Consider the following 14,135-nt stretch of genomic DNA (forward strand, 5'->3'; position numbering starts at 1 on the left):
GGGAGGGCGCCTTGGAGCTGCTGCCGTTCGCACGGCAGCGGCTCCAAGCCGCCATTTTCCGAAAACCTTGCTTCCCAAGCGAGGTCGGAAAACAGCTGCTTCGCACCAGTCGGGCGGAGCGAGGGCGGCGCGGCTGCGAAGCAGCTGCGCTCCCTGTGCAAATGGCTCCCTGGGGACGGCGTTTTTGCCATCCCCAGGGCGCCATATTCCGCCCGTGCGGAAGGGGCCATTGAGTTGGAAGAGACCACAAGAGCCATCAAGTCCAATCCCTGCCATGCAGAAATACACAATCAAAGCATCTCTGACAAGATCATCCAGCCACTGTTTAAAAACCTCCAAAAAAGGAGACTCCACCACTCCACCTGATTTAAAATATGGTAAACATATTTTTCTGTTGCCGTAGTCCTAAACCTACTTCAGCTATATTTAGAAAGCTTCATATCCATCAATACATTTGCTTTTCATTAATAAGTGGCTTTAGAAGATGCTTGAGAATTGTTCCCAAGTACACTGGGTGCTAAATAACTATCGGTTTGGATTCAGCTAGCGTTATGGCTCAGTCTCACTCAGTTCTTACTATAGCTACACCTTCTGACCCTTATAACTTTTTGACACTCATGCAGAAACCCCAGTCCCCCAACCTATCTTTTTAATGACAAAAGGGAATCCCTTTTTCACCGGTGGAAAAGCTGATGGGTTCAAGCCCATTCAGTATGACTGGGAAAAAATTCCACTAATGCCTCCGTTTTGGTTTTCAGCTCCGAGTTTATGCACAACCACAGCAAATACACACAGCAGAATATGCAGCAAATGTGACTAAAATTATATTTGACTTCTTTGAAGACTATTTCAACATGAACTATTCTCTTCCCAAACTGGGTAATTATTACTGTTTTGTTAATTTACTGGTAAAATTTATATTCTTCATTTGTTCAGTTATTGTACAACTTAGGCAGCGTCCACACATCGCTGAATAGCATAACATTTATATTGTTGCAATATAGCAATAATTTGTCACTGGATTTGACCGTGCAGACAAGGAAATCCAGTTGCAAATGAAAGTGCTGTATCTAACAAGGTGTAGATGCAGTCTGATAGTGGCTCAGAAGAATCTCTGGAAATATCTTCCTCAATCCAGTTACCCAGAATCTTTTTAAAACAGACACAGACCCTGGCACCACATAGAAATCATGTTTTGTACCACCGAGTTATGAGTCCACCAATGAACTAGGGATGTGTGAGGCATGTAGGGGGTAGGCATACTTCAGTCACAATTAAGATACTTCACTCCCTTAGTTCTAGCAGCTGGATTTAAATGCTGATACTAGCACAACTAATGTAGCATGTCCAGGCTATAAATCATGGAAGCCTTGGTGACATAAGAAGCCAGAGAAAGCTAAACACAACAAGATGCAGCAGACTGCATCTTGTAAACAGATTCCAGTCCAAGGAAGGTCAGGACAGACCAAAACCATCAAAGATTTAAGGCTGGTGTGACTAAGGGTTCAAACTATCAGTTACTTTTTTTCACAAGTTTTCCTTGGCCTATTACTCATGGAACATTTACCTCAGACCTTTTAATTGGTAGGGGTGAGATGTCCTCACATTTTTCTGTTTACACACAAGGAGGCATCCTAGTTTTCCCCGCAGTCGGGCTTTGCCACAGACTTATCAGCTGATCTTAAATAAACCTTTTCCCCCTCAGACTTTTCCTTACCCTTTTGTGCCAGCACTATTCACCCCCATACCTACCCACATTTTCAGAATTTCAAAATTCACAATTCAACTTGCTGTTCCCAATATAGACATTATTTTACCAGCTAGGTAAAAAGCCAAAGATCCTTGTTCTATCAGGACAGTGGTCTATCTAGTCCAGCATTTTGTTTTCCACGATGGTCAGCCAGTTGCCTTGAAGGTTCAAAACACTCATGATTTTAGGTACAGCTTCAAGACAGGTACAACTACCAGCACACATACTGGAAAGAGGTTGAGATTGGAGGAGACCAGGAACTCCGTCCCAACTTAATCAGCAATTTAAGAAAGCCATTGCATTCTCTCAATATCATCCTAAACTCTGCTCAGCCAGCCTCTCAAATAGCCTTTCTTATGTACCCTGAAGTGTGTGGATGACCACTGACCTAATATGATTGTTGAGAGGATTACAGTAAAATATATGATTGTTGAGAGGATTACAGTAAAATATATGATTGTTGAGAGGATTACAGTAAAATAATGGATGTGAAATACGTTGGACACTTGGAAGTGCTGCATAAGCCACAGTCAATGGACTAAACTAGATGCATTATTAAGTTCTGACATAGGGTTCAAGGAAATATTTATAAACTGCACACATGAACCTAGCATGCCCAATGGACTCCACCCAGACAAAGGGTTTGCATTCACTAAGACTGTTACAGCTGCAGGGAATGCAAATGTGAATCCCTCCCAGGACTGAAAAACCCCACCCGGCTTACAATGCAGTCAACCACACCTTTGCATAGCAAGTTCCACCCAAACACTTACTGATTAGTTCCCCACCCTGGGACATGGACAATATATATCCCACTAAAAATATTCCCTTCTCACTGGACACAGTGTGTAACAGAATTCTTTCTGTGCTACACCTCTGAAGATGCTAGCCACAGATGCAGGTGAAATGTTAGGAACAAGATCTACCAGACCACGGTCACGCAGTCTGGAAAACCCACAAAAGCCAGTTGAATCCGGCAGTGAAAGCCTTCGACAATACATTGCACACTGTAAGCCTCAGTTTTCCTTGGGGGCATGTGGGGGAAGAGAGGGGCATTAACTCTTCAACTGCTTCTCAGTTTAAATAACCAAAATTGGTCTTCTTACTCAGCTTTTAAAATGAAGAAAAGATGTGTTCTTTAAAAAACGCAGCCCAGTTTCAATTGAGAGAATTGACTGGAGGTTGACTCCCTCTGAGTGCACATCCTTGAGACAGACAGAGGTTGCATGAGCCTGCAATGTGTATCTAATAAATGGATAGAGATGCATGGGAAATTCATAATCTCCCTCACATGTGCTTGAGCCTTCTCTATAAGACAGACAGCTATATTCTTGGCACATATTTATTTAGATGTATCTTGCCCTACATCTATTAAAAGTGCTTTTCAGAAATTAGCAAGTGTTATATGCCAGCCAGAAACGTGGGGACAGTGCAGGTCATGATATTAGTAAGTAAAAATATCCTGGCCAAAATTAAATAGAGAGCAGTGGTTTCAAAACTTTTTGAACTAGTAAAGAATGCTTTGGTTGTGCCCATCTTTGAATCCATTTGAATTCTACACTAGGCCAAGAAGCAATGCGGTTAGTCCTCTCAGAGGAGTGCAAAAGTCCATAATTCTCATTTAAGCTGGAATTGATTGCCAGCCATGAAGACATGACCCTATACCTTGTGGTGAGCAGAAGCAGCTGTCGTTCATTACATGGGGATTTAGTTTGCTTAATATGCCAATAAATATTTCTTAGCCCCATTTACAGAATCCTGTTACAGTCTAATCACAGGAAGGCATGGTAGAGATTAATTTGGCATTACCAGCAAGGCAGTGAGTATCCCCATTGGGGGGACAGTCACCCTGCCTGTTTAAAAACTGTGCATCTGTCTGAGCGATGCTGTGCTTCTCTGTTGGACTTTGTGTGCCTTTCTTCCTGCCTCAGCTCACAGATAGAAAAGCAGATTGTTGTCTAATGCTTGTTGTCTAATGAACAAACTTTGCTGTGAAGAGCAAGTTGTTCAAATGAGCCTCATAAAGGCCTTCCACTCCCAGCCCCAACATAACATTTTGAAATATTAGGTGCCAGAATACTGGTTTCCTTGTCTCTGGAGAGTGTATTTTCGCACAAAGTTTTGTTTTGATCTGATGACTTACTTCAAGTTCTGATTTCAGTAGCTGGCACAGGTGGGCATATGTTTAGACACCACTGACAAAGCCCCTGAAATTGTCACCACTATGAGGAGGAAAAAGAGAAGGAGAAACACCTGGAGTTACAACAGCCACTCACCCACTCCCTGCTTCCTCACCTGACTTTGACTCAGCAAAGACACTAGTGGTAGAAGAGGAAAAGTCATAGGAGCCATGCCCGGCACACTAACTCTGCCTTCCTACTGCTCACCTTCTCTTCTCTTACAAGTACTTCTCCAGAGCATGGGTGAGCAGCTACTTTGCTCCTTCTCCTTCAGTTCTTGTCCACCTTGCCCATGTTTTCACACATGAAGCTGCATTATACTTACCCCAACTGTTCTGTGCACTTTGGGACAGAGGCTAAACCCCTCCATTTGTACTGAAAAAAACAGATATCTAATTCATCAATGTACTTGGAGAAAAGGGTTTAGATACAGACTGAACTGGCAATTTCTGCTAATATTCCCTGTGACAGAACAGCCTTGCTGAATCATATGAGCTGCTCCATTCAGCCCTTTGAGACATCTGTGTGCTCAGAGACTGTTGAACATCTGCACCTGATGATCTACAGCTCTCAAGGCTTTCTAAACTCTTGCAGGCATTCTTCTATCTCACTTCTCCACTTGCCATTTTAAACATTACCTGCCTAGAGAGCCAGTGCTCTCAGCTTGAGCAAGAAATACAAAATAAAGTTTTAAACAGGCAGTTCTGTCCCTCACTCTGTACAAATCCTTGTTGATCTTGTTCTAAGACAGGCTTTTAAACTCAGAAATTGAAGCTTTCCAAAATTTTCTCATCACCCTTGGAATGATTGCCCAGGCATTTAGCACTTTGCTCCCTGTGGCAATAGCAGCCATCAAAATGGAGCTCTGGTGTGAGAGCTTTTTCCTCCTGATATATTTAACCAGGGCCCTTTCCCCACTCACTGTTTGCTGCGCGCTACTCTCGCCGAGTAGCGCGGGGTCCAACTGCACTCCCCACTACAGGGGCAGCTACAATGCAGCTGCCCTGACTCTGCTGCTCTTGCGCCCCCTCAGCACGAGTCATTCTGGCGCTGCTCAAAATGGCGCCTTTTGATGACCCCGCGCAGGGCGCGGGGCAGTGGGGAAGCTCGGGGAACACCACCCTCGGGCTAAAAAGGTCCTGGACCAGACGAAACGGATGTCATTTTAAAAGTAAGGAAACGGCCCAGGACAAACCCGCCAAAATGGACCCTCTTCCTTTGTGCCACAGGATGTTACCACTTCTGTTTTCCTACCACTTTGTGGGTCAAAGAATTCTTCTTGAAATCTCCAGGAAGATACCATCTAGCCCTTTCCACCCCCAAGGCTAGGTGTTAGCTTCCAGCCAAGGTATGAGCCATTAAAATTTCTAAACTTTGATGATTGGTACTTGGGCTATTCTTAAAAATGAAAAATTCCCCTTTCTCTGCATAAGTCCTTTTAAAATGAAATGTGGAGTTTTGTCAATAAACCCCCCTCAAAGTAAAAATTTATTTCTTCGCACCCCCTTCTCACTGTGGGCCTATGTCATGTCATTCCTGAGCATCTCCCATTAATCAGGAGTAGGATTTTGTGGAGATCAGTAGTCAGCAGTAAAAAGGGAGGCAGGAAAGTTCCATTTTGTCGTTGGAAAATTTAATCTAGATCCAACCCAAGGTATCCTATCTATCTACTAATGGTATTTTTATACCACTCTTCTTCTAAGGAATCAGAACATTAATTCTCCCTTCCTACACCTTTCCAAAAACCTGTGAGGTAGATTAATGTGTAGAATGCTGACTTGACCTAGGTCACCTTGTGAGCTTCATGGATGAATTGTTGGGATTTTTACTGGTGTCTCCAGTCCTGCTCTAATAACATAACCACTCATACCAAACTGCCCTTCAGTGTTCCTACTCCATTTCATCTTCATCAGCCCCTAGATCAGTCCCTACTTCTCTCACATACACTCTTACCCTGTCTTTTCCCATGGGCCACATCCCAGAGAACAGCTAATTGTGTCCTTAAATATGTTTTCCTGCATAAAGAGATGAGTCACAAAGCCACACACAAATAAGGGTTTCCCTGAGAACATAATGGCGCATGTACCAAATACCAGATGTCTGTGTCCTCAACCCTTAAAATCAATAAAAATTAGTTGTGTCCATGCTGCTACACTAGAAATGTGGAACTGGGTTAGCAGTTCTGTGATTGGTGATAGAAAAATGCGAGGTTGCTTCAGGACTTAAAATTAAAAATCTCACTTTCTTCTATGCAGACAAAATAGCCATTCCTGATTTTGGTACTGGGGCCATGGAGAACTGGGGACTGATCACTTACAGAGAAACAAATCTACTTTATGATCCGGAAGAATCTGCAGCTTCTAACAAGCAAAGAGTGGCTGCTGTGGTTGCCCATGAACTGGTACATCAGGTACAGCTTACATCGTATTTTGTTATCAAAGCACAAAAGACAATGTTATATTCATGACAACAATCAGTTGCTTATCTAATAAATCATATTTCAGGCAGGTGTTTTTTTTTGTTTGCATCTCAGGTTGCAGAATGGTAAGGTTTCAAAGTAGTGACATTTACATGAGATAATACTGTTGCCTCATTCACATTGATAATCATCACTTTAGAGGTTTACTGCTGGAGGCTATTTCAACACAAAGCTATATCTGGTTGTGACGGATTACCTGCAACATATAATTTTTAAAATGCAGTTTTGTCTCAGTAAGATATTGTTTAGCTTCAGAATGAGGCAGAAAGGCCTAGGAGCAGGAGAAGCCACCTGGTTGGTTGAGGCCTCCTACACTCTGATTGGGCAAGTAACTGCATGATACAGAGGAGGGAGAAGGATAGCTCCCTTGTAATGACATTCTGAGAGGTTTTTGGAATTTTGAGTTCCTGATGTGAGCATCTATCTGCCCTTGCTGTGTCAAAATAATATGTCTCTGAGGAAAGTAGTGGCAAACAGTGTGAGATTCTGATGGGCTTTACTGTTGTGACAGCTCTGATTGCTGTAGTTAAAGCATGTACACACAGACCAGGAGATCTAGGAAGTTTTGGGTTACTCTGAAGTTTTGCTAAGCCAACATAGAGCTATTAACCATCAATAACACTGTTTTTCTTTTAATTCTTCCCATCATAGTGGTTTGGAAATATTGTGACCATGGACTGGTGGGATGACTTGTGGCTGAATGAAGGGTTCGCCAGCTTCTTTGAGTTTATAGGGGTAAATGAGGCAGAAAGAGATTGGCAAATGGTAAATATTCATGTGAAGTGTGCTGTTTGCTGTTTAGTTAACACACGCATATTAATGACTGGTTTGCATAATTCCGTCCCAAAGATTGTAATGATATACTAAGTAATGATAACCTAAAAAAACCCCAAGCAATTAATAAAGAACATGGACTCAGTTGATATCAAAATTATTGAGAGTTGCAGTACAGTAATAAAAGCACATAAATCCAGACAAGCAACGGTAACAATGATGGCTAAGATAGTTAGTGTTTATATATTTGTTTGTGACATTTATAAAGAAAATCACAATTACAGAATAAAATCACAAAAGCAGCATTATATACAAAAGGAGCTTGTAAAAATCTTACACCCAAGGTTTGTATTTCGTAAACAACTTGAAACTTGTTATTAACATAAGCTCAATGTCAGATAGCAGAAAAGATAACAAGTTTCAAGTTGTTTATAAACTACAAACCTTTGAGATTTTTACAAGCTCACTTTGCATATAATGCTGCTCTTAGAACTTTACTTTGGTTGAGTTTTCTGTACTTGTGATTATCTTTATAAACATAGGGGCTTTCCCCACTGACAGAGTTGAACTGGTTTCTACCTAGGTTCGCCTCAGTGAATCCCCACTGCCGCCGAGCTCAACATTGTTTTGTCTCAGTTCCCCCCCCCCCTCAGAGCTGCAACACCCTTGTCGCAGTTATGAACTGCACTTTTCTGCCGGAACAAGGTCGATACCGCTTCGAAGTGGGGAAGCATCGAAATGACACCTCATCCGTTCAACCAATCACGAGCCACTTTTGTGGCATGCGCAGAACGGGAGAGTTGTGGTGGGCAGAAAGCGCATATAACGTTAAACTGTAAACTGTAAAAACTGTAAAAAAAACCAACGCTCCCGTTTCCCGCCGTAACACAAGCGCCAATCACGATCGAGGAGCGAAACAGGCACCAAGATGATCCCGCCCACTTAGCTCGGTTCCAGGGGGCCAACTCAGTTGCTGTGGGGCAGCCTGGAATCGCCCTCCACTGAAGGGAACGTAGTCGACCTTAACTCCCTTCTGTAGTGGGGATAGCCCCATAGAGACACTAATTATCAAAGCCACCATTGTAATAGTTGTTTGTTCGGATTTATGGAATCAATTGATGGTATCACATGTGTCCAGAAGATGTTAAGTATATTGAGTGTTGCTTCAATGCAGAGTTGGGCTTTATGCCTCTACAAGATTTATACAGTCCTAAAAGTTGAAGTTCCATAGAACTGTGTGCAGTTGATAGGCTGGGTAATAGACCAAAGCCCTATGTTCCCTTTCTGACCAGATACAAACCAAGACAGCATAAATCCACTATATTGTGCTAGGAATTGAATTGCTTTCCATTACATTCACTGCATCTCAAAAATCAGACTCAGGACCTAATAGACATGCAACTCACTTACTCATGAATGGAGAGCAAATACTGGTGCTGAATGCTGGCTTAACCACCACCATTGAAAAGCAAACAAAATAAAAAAGCACTGCTGAGTTGAATATTGGAAAAGGTATGTTGGTGATTACAGTCAAAATATTATGTAAGAAAAAGGATCTAAAATCTGCCATTTTGTGGTCCTTTAAACTTGTATAGGGGGCATATTATTATTATTTTTGCCACATGCTGCTATATCACAAAAAATAGATATGCAGAGGGTAAGAGAAAGACCCTATAGTACAAGTGTAATTTGTTTGCAGAGCTGTTAATCCATTTTATAGAAGGTTACCAAGCTAAAATTAGTAACATGTGCTCTGAGCTGCAAATGCCATATAATATGCATTTGTTTGGGGTGGGGAAATGTTTTAAAGAGTAAATGGTATAAACAAAGCAGTTGTCTCGATGAAAATAATGTTTCCATCGTAGGAATATTGTGTGGGAAGAAATATAGTAAATCGTTACTGCCATGTTGGTACTATAAAATAAGAGACTTAAAGTAAACAAAGTGATTCCTGGCAGCTGAAATATTTTTGTTAGTGCTCATGTACAAACGGCTCTTAAACGGTTGTTAAATGATTTGAATCCCATCACTGCTCTTAAGATATAGCTCTGAACATTTAGCTAAAAATCCATTATTTTTTAATAATAAATAGAAACAATAAAATAATTTTCTTGGAATAACTTTAGTACAGCACGTTTTGATTTTCATCCTTTATTTTTTTTCCCCCCTCCTTTCCCAGCTGGACCAAATTTTAATTGATGACCTGTTTCCAGTGCTGAAGGAAGACTCTTTGCTCTCTTCTCACCCTATTGTAGTGAACGTGAATTCTCCTGCTGAAATAACCTCTGTGTTTGATGGCATATCCTACAGCAAGGTAAACACAGCTATCATTATAGTGAAATACGGTAATGGGAAAATAAACTACAATTGGGACATGTCTCAAAAGTGGGATTAGATCTAATGGAACTCGTTTGCTTATGGGAGAACTCTTCTATGAGTGGAAGAACGTCTAAGACTTGATGGGCCATACCATGGGATTGGATCCAAAAACAGCTATTGTTCGATGATCTTAGAAAAAGGCCAGGAGACGCAATTTTAAGGAAGTTGGTTTTACATTGTACAGAGTTTTGCCTTTCTTACACTGGATTGAGTGGAAACATTGTCCTTTATTATTAGGAATGGTGTGGTGTGGTATTGCCACAGCACTAGACTGCATGTACGTTCCAGAACAACATTCAGCAACTCTGTAGTACACAGCCCTCAGTTTGGTTGCAAGGTAGTTCAGAGCCATAAGTGGTGGTTAAGAGCAATTATACGTTTGCAAAGTAAGGTGAGCTGTTAACCTAGATGGAAAGAATAGTTGCCACTGACTTGGATGGGTTAAACTATTATGACCTTGTCTGATCTCAGAAGCTAATCAGGGTTGATGCTGAGTAGTACTTGAGTGGGAGATCACCAAGGGAGCCCAGGGCCATTCTGCAGAGGCAGGCTGTAGCAAACCCTCTCTGAACATCTGTAGCCTTGAAAACCATACAGGGTTGCCATAAGTCAGCTGTGACCTGACTGCATTTTCCATCCCCTAGGAGTAATTAATAAATTGCCAGGTTGCACTGAAAGAAGAAAGCTGCATTTTATCAAATATACCACTTATTTCCACTAACAACGGCTTCTTCAAGGATTGAGAACATAGCCATCTGAAACTAAGGCCCATTATGCATGAAACACTTTCCTCGGGGCTCTTCACTAAGCAGTTGGGTGGTAGTCAGCTCTCCTTGTGTTGTTCTGTTCACATGTGAGAAGACACCCCACTGCCTGCTGCGTGGCTTACCTGCTGAACTCTCCTTGCTCTAACTGCTTTTCCTGGTTCTCTTAACTCCAACTATCAACCCACTCCTAAAGGCACACATCTCATCACCCCTGATAGTTACAAGATTTGTTAAAGCCCTTTAAATTGCTGTTAAATCAATATTGCTGTTATTACTGTTATATTGATATTGTACTCTTTTCCAAAAATAAATCCCTGCCCAAATGAAAGAGGCAAAGTAATTCCCTGGGCCACACTCTGCTGAAGAAAGAGACCATGTCCTAGAACTGATATTCTCTTCCCCCGCCCACTCCACACACACACACACACACACACACACACACACATGCACACACACACACACACACACACACACACACACACACACACACACACACACACACACACACACACAAACTTCCTGCTGCTGCTGCTGTGGAAGGAGAGACAGCTTATTTCAATATTTAATCTATTATTATTTCAATAGATCTAATATGGTACAAATGCTTGAAGTTGAAATAAAGTTTTAAAAAGCACTCTCGATCATGAAAAGGGTAGAAGTAGAGTGAGGGAGTCAGGGTGGAGCCAAAAATCCTGAAGCAAAGAATAATACAGGGCCATTTGTTTCATCTTTCCTGTGAAGCAGGGGAAAAGTTTGCTCTTTGCCTGCTCTCACAAACAGCAGAGATAATGGGATCTATGTGCAGTGAGTGTGAGAGGATAGAGAAGACATCCATAAGGGAAGCTCTGCCCCACAAAGAATCTCCCTTCAGTGTGGGGCATAGGCATAGCTATAACAGGGACATCCAGGGACAACCGCCCTGGGCGGTCCTCGTTGAGTCACGTGGGGGGGGGGCAGAAAATCGACCCCAACACTTCTGCCAGTCAGGTGTGGCATGGAGCAGAGTCAGGTGCCACCTGAGCAGGCCTTGGCCAGCTTGGCTGCTGCCTGAGGAGTGGGTCAAGGCAAGCCAGAGGGGATCTCCACTTTTTTCCCCCCACTGCCAGCCAAGGTAAGTAAGGGGCAGGCGCAGGGGCAAAGACGGGGCAGGGGCAGCACACAGTCCCATCAGGGGTGGAAATGTGGGAGTCCACCCCGGGCTCCATTTTCCTTAGTTATGCCACTAGTGTGGGACAGAACACCAGTATATGATCGGCTGAAGTAAAAAAAAAACCCTTTCTATCGTTGTTTAGGGAGCATCAATCCTCAGGATGCTTCAAGACTGGATCTCATCAGAAAAATTCAAGACTGGATGTCAGGTATGATTTATCTGTGTGTGTGTGTGGGGGTGATCACTAAAAGAGCAACTATTAGTAACTTCAGGCTTGAATTGAAACTGAAAGAAATTGTGCCTTTAACTTCCGTGGTGTAGTGCAAGCAAGATGCCCCCATTTTCTTCCTTAAAGGTATATCTCTGTGAGGAATTTCTGGCAAAGGCAGTTATGATTTTATACACATCAAGTGCACATAGTCCCTTTTTCTCTCACACGTCAACCTTCTTTCATACAGAGACATAGACAGTGTATCAGATTAGCTGTCCAGGTCAAACTCACCCTGTGTTATTGTTACAAAGAAACTACCCCAGAAGTCACTCCCATGCCTGTTACCTTGAGGGAGAGGCTGTTGCTGAATCTCCCCACCCCCCCTTCAACAACTGTTGAATGTGTCACATCAGAACTGTAAACAAACAGAAATCACACAAGGTATTTGGTTAGTTTCAACAGTCTGAGTATTGCAAAGGAAGCGGTACTGCCTTTTGTGAACTCTCCGCATGCTAATGTTCCATACAGCCTACCCATATATCATAGGTGCTTCAAGTGCCCCCGATAGAACTGATATCATCACAATAAAAACATCTCCAGCCCCATAGTTTCCATCACCACCCTCCTGCTGTCACATACAACTCACAATCATAGCAAGAGGTGCTGACTGATTTTATTGCCTCACAAGGAGGTAGCAGTTAGCCTGCACTCTACTGTCCTAGGCTACTATGATAAAAACTGGGATAATAATGCACAGGAGTGCCTCTGTAGCTATCAATGGAGCAAACAGTGCCATCTACTGTCACGGCGTAGCAAACTAAACATGTACAGAAAAATGGACATGCTCTTGAATATATATGCAGCTCATCACAAATGGCACCCTTAAGTGAGATAAAAGTGTCCAATCACATTATTAAGCCCTTTGGAGAAATCTGTGCATATCCCTGGAAATGTGTGGTTTTCTCCAAATAGCATCCTCAGCACTTTTTCCCATTTGGAAAATGGTCCAGGGGACCAAAGCCCCTTCTTTATCTGTGCTATGATCTTGATCTTAACTTTACACTGTCACCATAGGATCAGGGCAAGATCTACAGATTATGTTTAAGTTAGTTTAACTATGGTATATTACAGGAAGGGAACCTCAAATACTATCTGGGCAGTGTGAAGAGGAGACAGTGGGACAGTCACTCTCTCTCTCTCTCTCTCTCTCTCTCTCTCTCTCTCTCTCTCTCTCTTTTAAAAAGGATGCTTCAAAAGAATCCATACTACTTTCTGAGCACAAAAAAGGAAGAAAACTTTCTTGCACATGGACTCTTTCTCAAAATATTACCTGCTTTGGTTTCTTTTTCATACAGCATGTCACATGTGGACATTCAGACTTCTAAGGGACTTGCAAAAGAAATGATGACAACAACTGTATTCGAATCATGCAAGGGCATGTTATTCATGCTTTATGCTGAGCTTTTGGTGGCCCCAGTTCAATCTGTGTGTGGGAGTTCAGAGCAAACAAGCAACATGTTTTCCTAGTGAAGAACTACTTATCTTGCTTTTGGGGCTGCCTCAGAACTCAGCAATATGCAGCTCAACAAACTCATTTTCTGCTGAAAACGTACCCTGGAGGAAAAGAGTTCTCTGCTAGGAGAATGCACAGTGCAGTTACTTATAATGGAAACAGTCCAAACATAGGGGGAGATTGGCCATTTTTTAAACCAGAATAAATCCCAGTGAGCTGCTGTGTGGAACACCTCCACGCTCACAATGGGGTTGGCCCAGAGGAGCACAGCTGTTCCAACTTCCTCTCCAGCCAGATCCTTGATCTTCTATGGGGGGGGGGGGAGAGACTGGTGATGGGAGGGGTTATGGCCCTTTGCCAAGGATGTTTTGATGTCCCAGTCCACCCACATCATATCATAGCCTAGACTTTATGTTACACTCACAAAGGGACCAGTACTGTTTGGCTAAAGCTTTCCCAAACAGGGTCAACCCCTTCTAAATCCATTAAAGTTGATAGGCTTAGAAGATTATAAATCTGTTTAATGTTGCGCTGAAAATCAACCAGAAGACATTAAAATAATTAAGAAGGTTGATTGAAATGAGTGGCCACATAGAGTTGCCAGGTCCTCCCTGGCCACTGGTGGGGGATGGGAGGGAAGGTTGCCAGATGCAGGTTGGGAAACTCTTGGAGATTTGGGGATGGAGCCGGGGTAGATCAGGGACATGAGTGGGGTACAATGACATAGGGGCCACCTTCCAAAGCATCCGTTTTCTCCATGGGAACTGATCACTTTAGTCTGGAGATGTGCTGTAATTCTGGGAGATCTCCTGACCCCACATAGAGACTAGCGTCTCTAGGGCAAAACAACTGGAGCCATCTAGAAGCTTAAACTGGAACATACGTAATGCCTTAAGATTAGCAGTAGCAGAAAATGTGGTAAAGGATAGTCA

The 14,135-nt window shown here is 42.6% G+C and overlaps 1 protein-coding gene across 1 annotated transcript in view; it reads left to right on the top strand.

The window, feature by feature from the left end:
* Positions 1-14,135, top strand: part of LOC125440344 (glutamyl aminopeptidase) — a 49,147-nt gene that overhangs the window by 13,000 nt on the left and 22,012 nt on the right. Inside the window, exons 4-8 of the mRNA XM_048510121.1 lie at positions 759-879; positions 6,186-6,340; positions 7,061-7,174; positions 9,363-9,497; positions 11,622-11,687. Of these exons, the coding sequence (XP_048366078.1) occupies positions 759-879; positions 6,186-6,340; positions 7,061-7,174; positions 9,363-9,497; positions 11,622-11,687 (591 nt within the window). The remainder of the gene's footprint in view (positions 1-758; positions 880-6,185; positions 6,341-7,060; positions 7,175-9,362; positions 9,498-11,621; positions 11,688-14,135) is intronic.

The sequence above is a fragment of the Sphaerodactylus townsendi genome, linkage group LG10, assembly GCF_021028975.2.
Source record: "Sphaerodactylus townsendi isolate TG3544 linkage group LG10, MPM_Stown_v2.3, whole genome shotgun sequence".
Classification (NCBI taxonomy): Eukaryota; Metazoa; Chordata; class Lepidosauria; order Squamata; family Sphaerodactylidae; genus Sphaerodactylus; species Sphaerodactylus townsendi.